General features: G+C 34.4%; 1 protein-coding gene across 1 annotated transcript; it reads left to right on the top strand.

The window, feature by feature from the left end:
- The first annotated feature begins 796 nt into the window (after positions 1–796).
- LOC105166519 (reverse transcriptase-like protein) lies at positions 797–9,730 on the top strand. The gene is made up of 12 exons (XM_011085898.3): positions 797–956; positions 1,086–1,179; positions 1,268–1,334; positions 1,418–1,519; positions 1,799–1,863; positions 3,131–3,226; positions 3,651–3,730; positions 3,813–4,029; positions 4,849–4,904; positions 6,375–6,503; positions 7,445–7,628; positions 9,236–9,730. The coding sequence occupies exons 1-12, from the start codon at positions 898–900 to the stop codon at positions 9,356–9,358; spliced, it is 1,272 nt and encodes a 423-aa protein (XP_011084200.1). The 5' UTR covers positions 797–897; the 3' UTR covers positions 9,359–9,730.
- The last annotated feature ends 200 nt before the right edge of the window (positions 9,731–9,930 follow it).

The following is a 9,930-nucleotide window of genomic DNA, read 5'->3' as shown; positions in this document are numbered from 1 at the left end:
GATTTTTATACTATTATAAAAAAAATCATATCTCTATTTAATTTTTTAATATCCAAATTTATTATTTAATTTATTTTTTAAAAAATTAGTTGTAATAGTAATTTTATTTTTTTATTATCTCATAATTATGATTTTTTTTCTCTCATTTACTACTCTATTGTTTCTCTCTCATCTAAGTTGTTCATGTTTCTTTTTCTTACAAATTTTTATATTTTTATTAAATTTATAATTATAATATATTTTTTTCTCTCTCACCCCATTTTTATTTTCTCTATCAGACTTTTTTCAAATTATAATTTTTTTTGCTTGTGTCAATAATACCATTAAGTTGATTTTTTTTCCTTTTTCTTTCTTTTGGTTTTTTTAAATGTTATTTGTTAATTTATATATTTGATTCATTCTTATAATATAAAAAAAATATTTATTATACGTATATAGGGATAACGCGTCATTACAACTAGTTAAATAAAAAAAATTGGCCTAAGTGGGCCGGCTCACTAGCTTGGATCGCCAGGCTCGGTCCAAGACCAAACGATCCTAGAGCAGTGGATTGGGTAGTATTGTTATATGGGACTAACTCGCCCTGTACCAATCCATTCTTTATTAGGTCAATCCAATTCTGGGCTGCGTTGGACCAGCCCGGTGCACTGCGCATGTTGAATGCTACCACTCTCGCAGGCCAAAGTGGACTCTTGCTCCGTTTCTTCGTTTGCCTTGGGCAACTATGCCTCCCACAAAATTTGCAAAGGCCGAACCATTTGGGCCTTGATCCATTTCGTCCTGTGCCTTTGGCGGGAGTTCATAAATATTCAGAAGAGAATTGCAGAGAACTGAGAAGGTACATTTTCGTGATAAATTGCACAGGAACTTGGGAAACAGAGTCGGAGGAAAAATATTATGAGCATACCAAGTACATTGTCTTCTTCTCAGCCAATTGATCCGAACACTGTCCGAAGGTCCAAATTTTTCACGCAACACGCACACTGGAACCCCCCACGCGTGTTAATTTTTGTATACCTGTGATACAGATATTTGTATCTATGGGTTGGGATTCTTATGTTTATTTATTTACTTTTGAACTACAGTCGAGTTACGGAGCTCAGAAATGTTGACGAATATTCCGAACTTGGGCCGGTGGAGGAGGAAAAGTTGCTGAACAACGTGGCGGTTGAGGTTGAGGTGAATAAATGAAATATTTTTTAGTTTTATTTGTCATTCTGGTAATATTTTCTTCTTGCGCTACTAAAACTGGGGATTTCTTTTGTAGACCAAAATTGATTGGATATTTTCAGAGGGTTCTTCGAATTTAAGCGCGTTACCCGAGGAAGACCTCAGTGAGATACCTTTTGTTATTATTAGGGGTCATATTTAATTTTTTTGGAGGTACTCAAAGCTGGGTACTCTTTTAAAATTGTAGATGAAATTTTGGGACAATTGAAGAAAGAGCTGGGCGAAATAGAGGGTGAAAATGCGGATATCGAATGTGAAATTGAGGAGCTTCAAAGGAGATGTCTGGAAGGTTTGGAATTGTATTTGTGAACGTGGATTATCTTAAATAACTCACTACAGTTAATTTATCCAATGATAGTTGATATGTTACACTTACAAAAAATATTATGTAAAGTTCAGACCCTCTTGAGAAAGTAGAGTTTTGATAACCAGGGACCTTCTTGTTACTGTTGTCGGAACCTTATATGTTCATGTGTTTGTGTGTGTATTAGTAGTTTCGTATTTCTTATTATTTGTCACCGTTGCCATTACAAATGTATAGAAAGTGATTTCATTCTTTTAAATGCAGATTATGATAAGATGGAGAGTGAGCTGGAGAAATTATGTTGTTCATTGGATTTTATTGAGTCACAGGTCCGTTACTTAGCAGTTTGAAGCATTTAAAGAAATCATGGAGTAGTTTTTTCACTGTCAGGGACCACTGTAGTTTAAAAATGAATGCTAACACAATTTTTGCTCACAAATGTTAGTATTTTATTGTATTTAATGTGGTTGTGCTTGTCCTTTGTGTCTGTTAAGAGCTGTAGCTAAATATGAGGATGAGGGTTAATCGGTGTGGCTTATGAAAATATGACCTTTTAGAACCATTTCAAATGGAGACACAACTTAAGAAGTTTGATTTGTTACTCTGTAATGTAATAGGTGGTATACCCTTAAATGTCCCATGCTGGTAATTTGTATGCCTTAAGCTACCTAAATGGACTTTTGGGGCATGGGGTGGTCCCTGTTGCTGGAATTGTGGCCAAATCTTGATAACAGATGGACTCTTTGGTCCTCTATATGAAGGGTATTCTAGATTTTGGGTATTCACAATCCCTCCCTTTCTTCTTCCTTTCTCTTTTATCCCATTTTCGGAAGAGAGGGAGCGGACTTGAAGAGAAGGTTGGAAATGGAGGAGGGATGATTATCTGTATTTTGATAAATAAATACAGGAAAGCAAAGGGGATCCCAATAAGTTGCACCAAGGTAATTCAGGGGCATGCTGATCTTCTCCCTCACCTTAGCAATTAATTACCCGTCCCTTTATTATTGTTTCTTTAAGGGAATAGTAGTCTAACGAAGAGCAAGAAAGAAACTGCATGGTAAATTATGTAAGTTGATGAGCTGTAATTTTGTGAAAAACAGTGTTCATACAAAAAGGAATAAAGGGAAGGTGCATTATAAGTTATTTGATATTTGGTAGGACAATTTTGAACCATTTGAACTGGTGATTATCGAAGTTTTTAAATTTGACACTGTTGGATGGTATGCAGTAGAAGGAATTAACCCTGATAGATTAAGAGTTGTTCTAAGCTAGACTAAAGAGCTGTAGAAGGAATTAACCCTGATAGATTAAGAGTTTGGTGTGCTCTTATACATCTTTCTCAGCCATTTTAAGAGGGAGGATGGAAAAAGGTGGCAAAAAGGAAGGATTATATCTTGTACATTTTAATAAGCTAAATCCAGGAGAGTTTCCCAGCAAGTTGCATTACATCTAATTTCAGTGCTACAGCTGTTTCTTTATATATCCTGTGTGAACCTTCTCTAAGATGTATCATGACATACAATGTTGAATCATAGGTTATTTTCAAGAATTGATATGTTGATTCTTTTGCTTACTGCTAGAATATTTATGTTGCAGAGACCTGAGAAAGCAACAAATGATATGCAAATAGATGTCTCTTGCCTTGTGGAGGGTCAGGCAGACTTTTCAAATGAACATGGCGCCAAGTTTAAGGTTTATTAAATACGGGTTCAACTCTTAATATCTATTTGATTTCTCGATTATGAACCATTAAGCTGTTTTCAGAAGAAGACAGAATTTAGTTCCCCACCATTCTATCAGGAAGCAGGTATTTCTACTGCAGTGTCAAAAGTGTGCTTCCTGCAATGGCTCTTATCTTAAATGTGTTTGTATAGCTTAATTCACAAATTTGCAACTACAAATTTGTGTTTTTTTGACCTTGATTTCTTAGTTGTGTTCCTTTAGCTTCATGGAGCTGAGATATATGCTTTTAAGTTGTTCTGGGGTTTTTCACTTGAGAAAGGTTGTTTGTGGGATGAAATCCTTAACGAAACCACTTCTTCTCAGGCCTCATTTATTTGTTGGCAACAAATTATTTGTGAAGTTAACTTATCTGCCCTTTTTGTTTTCTGTTAAGATGTTAGAACTGAGTCACCAGATTGAGAAGAAGAAGGCAACTTTGAAGACATTGCAGGACCTTGATTCTTATTTTAGAAGGTTTTTTCTTTTCCATAAAATTCTGGCTACATTTTCCATGTCTTTTTCAGTATACTGATACAGGATTACTTTGTCTTGTCAGATTTGAAGCCGTTGAGAAAATTGAGGATGCATTGACAGGTGTCAAAGTAATTGAAATTGATGGAAACAACATCCGATTGTCTTTGAAGACATACATTCCATATTTAGAGAGTGTACTGCGCCAGCAAGACATAGAAAGTGTCATTGAGCCGTTAGAAATGAATCATGAATTGATAGTAGAGACTATGGATGGAACTTGGGAACTAAAGGATGTTGAGGTATTGCTCTTCTAAAAGGCTTTGAATTGGAAGAATTTCCTGGTCTGCAGTTCTTTTTCTACATTGGTTAAAAATGCTTCAAAGATCGATTTAGATCTTGTAACTCATTCGCATGAAGGAAAATTTGTGTTAGTTGCAAGTTCTTAAGAAGTTCCAGTGCTGATAGTTCATATTCCGCAGACCAATATTATGCAATCACCTTCTGGGAAAAATATCTTATATTGCTAAAACTCCATTGTTTAAGTTACCCTGTCAACCATGTCCTTAGCAATGAAGTTGATGGTTATTATATTGTTTCTTCATTAGTATCTGATATTTCAATTTTCAAGCCCTTTCTTACGAGTCCTGCAAAAGTGTTTATCTTCTTTTTGTTGATGGAGTCATGCTCAGGGACATTGGAACTAACACACTTTCTAGATTAGAAATGGACATGTTTAACTCTGTTCAAGTGTTTTTCTAGTGACTGATGGATCCTTGGTGCTCCTATCTCATTAATTGGTTAGCGAAAATCTCTAACTCTCCAATCATCTGTACCGAAAGTTCACTTTTCACCTGAGAATATCATGCTATCTTACTATGTTACCTGCATAAATGTGAGTGAAATTTTTGCAATAATGATGCTGAGAGTTTTCATCACATTGTTATGCCTAACTCTTATAGTTTTTTTATAATTCTAGAGTTTCCTAATTGATACATGTAAAATTTAGCATAAGTGATCAAGGATTCTTTTTAAGTTACTATTACTTGCATTTTCTTCTCCGAAGAACTTACATCTTAGCTACCATGTCTAAATGGATGCTGTATGTTGAATTTATGCAGATTTTCCCAAATGATGTGTACATTGGTGAAATTATTGATGCTGCAAAAACTTTCAGGTTTTCTAAGTTCTTTGAATACTTTTTTTTTATCTTACTCTTATTCGTATTGCAGTGGCATTAAAAAACTGTAATATCATGGGACAAAAAGTCCCCTCCTTTCAAATTTAAATCGCCAACCAATCTGTTCTGATATTACTTCTATCTATCTATACACCAATATATCTACAAATATAAATATAGACATATATAAGTAAACCACGTAGCAAAAATATATACATCGATATACACATAACACACAATCGTATATCTGAATGGATGTTGAAGAATATGGTAAGGTGATGATCCATAGATCATACAATCCTGTTGAAGAGAATGATGATAATGGCAATAACCAATAATTAAGAACTAATGTTCTTCTGTTGTGGCTGCTGATATATGTTAATAGTTTTTGAATATTAGTAAAGGAGGTAATTCTTCATAAGTGATACTACTTTGGAAACATCTACCTTGATTTGGGTAGTGGCAAATATGATATAGAAGTTTATCATGAAAACATTTAATAGCTTGCATACTAACAAAACCTATAACCTTGTCACTGATTTCTAGACCAATATCCTAATGGTTGAATCCCTAATGGATTTTAGGCTTTGCCTTTTGTTAGGTAAAATTTTCAATGCGTAGATCCTCTTATTGGACTCCATTGAGTTGTTTTTACAAGATAAGGCTTTTTTTGAGTTTGTAACCCCTTAGCTCTTGACTATAATTTCTTTCTATACCTTGTAATCCACTTTGTCTGACCTGGCTGAGGACTTGAGTAAACTGAGATTGGTTTTGTTGCATATCAACTTTAATGTGTACGCTAGTGAAATCAACTGGCCTTGGATGTCTATACAGATCCTGGCAAAAACTGTATCATAGTTAAATCTGGTCTAGCGAATTAGTACCATTTATATATACTATGCCTATATGTATGTATAGTGTGCATCTATATGTATGCATGTGTTTAAAGAGGATTTGCATATTAGAGCTAAGACAGCAGCTTCTAGTGTCGCGTTGTGCCTTTCCCATCTGGATATAATCTATTTGATCTAATCTCACAAGTAAATTCTGTTTCTTATTTTTGTCTGGAGACATTCTCTTCTTACATTTAAAGGTCTAGGTCCTGTGACATAAATACCTCAAAGTTAGAGTGATGCTGGATTCCCCTGTGCTTCACATTAATATGTGGAATTTGATAGGTTTAGTTGTAAGTGTGAGAAAACCCATGGATATGGTTGCCAATTAAGGTAATGTGCAGTGCATTAGTAAAAAATTATCGCTGTGCTTTCATATCATGGTGAGTCATGAATTACTAATGCAGCTTTACCGGGCCTCAGTTTAGCTTAAATTGGTGGCATTATGTTGAAGGCATATCATGTTTTAGTTCCATAAGAAATACTAATATCAGGACTTAATTGTCTGTTGTACACGTTACTGGAATTGTTTTGTTTTCTTGGTTTTGATATTTAATCAGCTCTGGTGCTTCAGGCAGCTTAATCCTACATCCAGAGCCATGGTGACAAGGTCTTCTTTGGAGTGGTTTGTGAGAAGAGTGCAAAATAGAATCGCTCTTTCCTCGCTTAGACGATTTGTTGTAAAGAACGCAAATAAGTCAAGGTTAGTCATAACCTCTTTGTTTATGCTTATCTTGACTTAGTAATTTGAGCACATGTTATTTCACTTCCTCCTGAAGTTTTAATGGCAAATTGGTGATTAGTTTGTCACTTAGAGTTATCTAATTTACCTTGTATGCCAACTCAACTCAGAAAGTTCAAGGCAAATAAATTTTGATGAAAAGAGGAAGAAGATAAAAGTTAAAAATATAAATAAATATTCTTTAGATATAAGTTTTTTTCTTAGGCCACGTTTACTTGGGCTTATAAGGTTGGATAAGGTTTTTGGTATAACCTAGTATGCTGTTTACATCATGGTATGGTGGCCTGAGTTTGGAGTGCGGGCTGCCACTAATTTACTATAGAACCTAGATAACTCAACCCACCTCTTGAAATCGGTCGAGTTATCCGTCCACTTGCACAATTAATCCCACAAAGTAAACACTCTATAATTGATTTTGAGCTTTTTTTATCATATACTTAATGAAATTTATCCTATAATCCATTTAATCAGATGCTCAAAGTAAACGGGCCGTAGTAATTCAATGTGTTATTTTTACATACATATACATATATATTTTAATTTTTATTTATCCTTTTTTGTTATATATATACATTTATTTACATAAAAATTGAATGTAGACCATGCTCTAACTTGATATTTCGAAACCGTTGATTTATGCCAAACAAAATTGACCATTACTTGCGAGGGTATAAATGTAATTTTGTCATAAAAACAAAACGAATGATAATGAACCAGCCAAGTGAGGTCTTTTTGCTTCATCCATTTTTTTTTTCCATGAGGGAGTCTTTTTGGTATTTATTTTTACTAGACCTTTTTACACATTTTGAATTTCACATAAGTGAAAAATTGCACTAAACCCAATTTGTTTATATAAATAATCTCTGTCAAATTATTTTCATGTGATGTATGTTATGTTTCAGGCATTCATTTGAGTACCTAGATAGAGAAGACGTAATAGTAGCTCATGTGGTGGGTGGGGTGGATGCTTTCATAAAGCTGCCTCAAGGTTGGCCATTATCAGATCTGGCATTGGAGCTAATATCGCTGAAGAGTACGAGCCAGTATTCCAAAGAAATTTCATTGAGCTTCCTTTGCAAGATTGTGGTAAGTGATGTTATTGCTGATTTCTTGCTTCCGAACAGAATGTTTCATCATTTTCCAAGGCTAGTGTTGCTTTTTCTCTATCATTCAATTACAACATACAGAGAAGTGACTCTGGAAGATGGAAATTATACATTATGTTACATTAGTTTAGCTTATGACTTTGCTTCTTCGGAATTCTCTCTGCAGTCATAGTAATCTTTCAACCAGGATTTTCATGAACCAGACATACTAGTTGTGCTGAATTCTGGAGACACTAACTACTTTGTATATATATTAGAATATAAATGCATTTCACACCAGAGCTAGTAGTAGTACTTGATGACTTCTCATTTATTTAAGACGCTCCTAATCTAGGCTGATGAAAATCTATCAGTAGTTCTAATAAGACTTAGACCTATCATAATCAACTACTTGGTAGGAGTAATAGATCCAATGGTGTTAAAAAAAAAAAAAAAACAGATTCAACAGTATTGATTCATTAGCCTCTCACTAATGACCTGGAGAGATCAATGTAGTAATACTGTTAATGACTTTGGAGTAGGAGAGGAAACAAGTCTAGTGTTTTTGAAATGCTGTAATTTAACACGGCTAAAACAAGATAGTATCAACTTTCTCTGTGAGTCTGGACGAAATTTGTTGCACCAAACCACGTCTCAGAATGGCAGTCTGCTTCTGTAATGAACAAGCGCACTCCATATTATTGGAAAATCAATTTTGGAAACCAGATAAAAAGGAAATATGGGATACAGGCTAGACATGAAATCACCTTTAGGGAAATTGACATTTTGTGGCAATGTAAGTTTTGTTGAATTTTTTAATCAGGCGTGGGATCTTTGTTGTTTTTTTCTCTCTTTTTCTTTTTGTGTGTTTTTCCTTATACTGTTAAAAGGAGAATGATGAGATTTCTGTTAAGTTCACAGTAAAAGGGGTGTGTCCATATACTGATTGTAATATACAGGCCAAAAGTTAATCCGTTATAAAAACAAGTGAGGAACTTAAAACCAAAGAATTAAAGGTGGAGAGTTTCGACTAGAGTATGCTGTAGGATTGGAGAGTCGATGGAAATGATTTGGTGATGATTGTTAGTGTACTTACTACTTAGATAGTTTTTCATCATTCTAAAGTAAACCCAGAATTTACTTTATTTTTGCTGGTATCTGTTTGCTAATCAGTCAGCTCCTTAATGTTTTATCCTGTACGAAATGATTAATTGAGTTAGAACAACTGGATGTCTGTTCACTGTTGGAAAACCTATGGGGAATTATGTGGCAAAGAGGAAGTTGTGCATTTAATGTGTATTTTGGTCCAAGATTGGAGGTCGTGAGAAGGTTGGTTCAGTTTGATGGCAGGAATGTTGGTTTATTTTTATGAATCATGTCAAGGAAGATGGAGTCTTGAAAGATTCATGTATGTTGCAGGTTATCTCAACCAAAGAGAATGTGATAACGTGCCTTTTGCTGTGAACATATTCTTGTATCTAGGCAGTTATCTTTGGAACACCAAAGTACTTAGTGCGGATTTGCTTGCATATGCACTCACATATATAGGGGCATATACATTTATATGTTCTACTTATCTGATACATTGTGTTGTCTTTGATTCCTTAGGAAATGGCAAACTCATTAAAAAAACACTTACGTCAGAACATCTCAAGCTTTGCCGACAGTATTGAAGAGATACTCATGCAACAAATGCGCGTAGAACTCCACCCAGATACCACTGCAAAGTAACTACTAAATTCCAATTTGGAGGTTATAGTGCCGTCGTTTAAGTGGTTGAATCAAAGTTTTAGTATATTCTATTAAGAGTAGATACGCCAAATATCACTCGCTTAAATTCGACCTGAAACAATATTACTTGGTAAGATATGACTCATGTAATTACGGCTTGATCTCAGGTAGTGTTACTTACATCATACGTGTGGGGTATTTGTCCTTGTATTTATGTTACCATTTTGGCGTGAATTACATATAATCTGGCAGTTCAATAGTGGTAGCTACTAGTAGTATTCATTGTATCAAGATATGTGCAGTTGGAATATTAACTATTTGGCATTCTGTCAGTTACGTTAATGTAGTACCTTAAGAGTTTTTTAGTTTCAATCTCTCGTCTGCCACCCACTTATCTATATCCTGAATAGTTCACAGTTTTTGAAATGTCCAGACTTTTGATCAATCACATAAATTTCATATTCTTGTTCTTGATTTTAAATCATAAAAATTAATTTGATCAAAGAGAAATTACGTGAACATAAAGTTGTTTAGATTTTAGATCTTAGTGAAAGTTGACAAAAGCATACTTC

This window comes from Sesamum indicum, linkage group LG7 (assembly GCF_026168435.1).
Source record: "Sesamum indicum cultivar Baizhima isolate 11 linkage group LG7, ASM2616843v1, whole genome shotgun sequence".
NCBI lineage: Eukaryota > Viridiplantae > Streptophyta > Magnoliopsida > Lamiales > Pedaliaceae > Sesamum > Sesamum indicum.
Note: the sequence above shows the minus strand (reverse complement) of the source record. Positions and strands in the feature narration are given on the sequence as shown.

Coding starts and splice junctions, on each gene's coding strand:
- LOC105166519 (XM_011085898.3), top strand. CDS start 898: ATGAGCATACCAAGTACATTGTCTTCTTCTCAGCCAATTGATCCGAAC. Junction 4,030..4,848: donor GGGAACTAAAGGATGTTGAG/GTATTGCTCTTC, acceptor GAATTTATGCAG/ATTTTCCCAAATGATGTGTA. Junction 6,504..7,444: donor AAGAACGCAAATAAGTCAAG/GTTAGTCATAAC, acceptor GTTATGTTTCAG/GCATTCATTTGAGTACCTAG.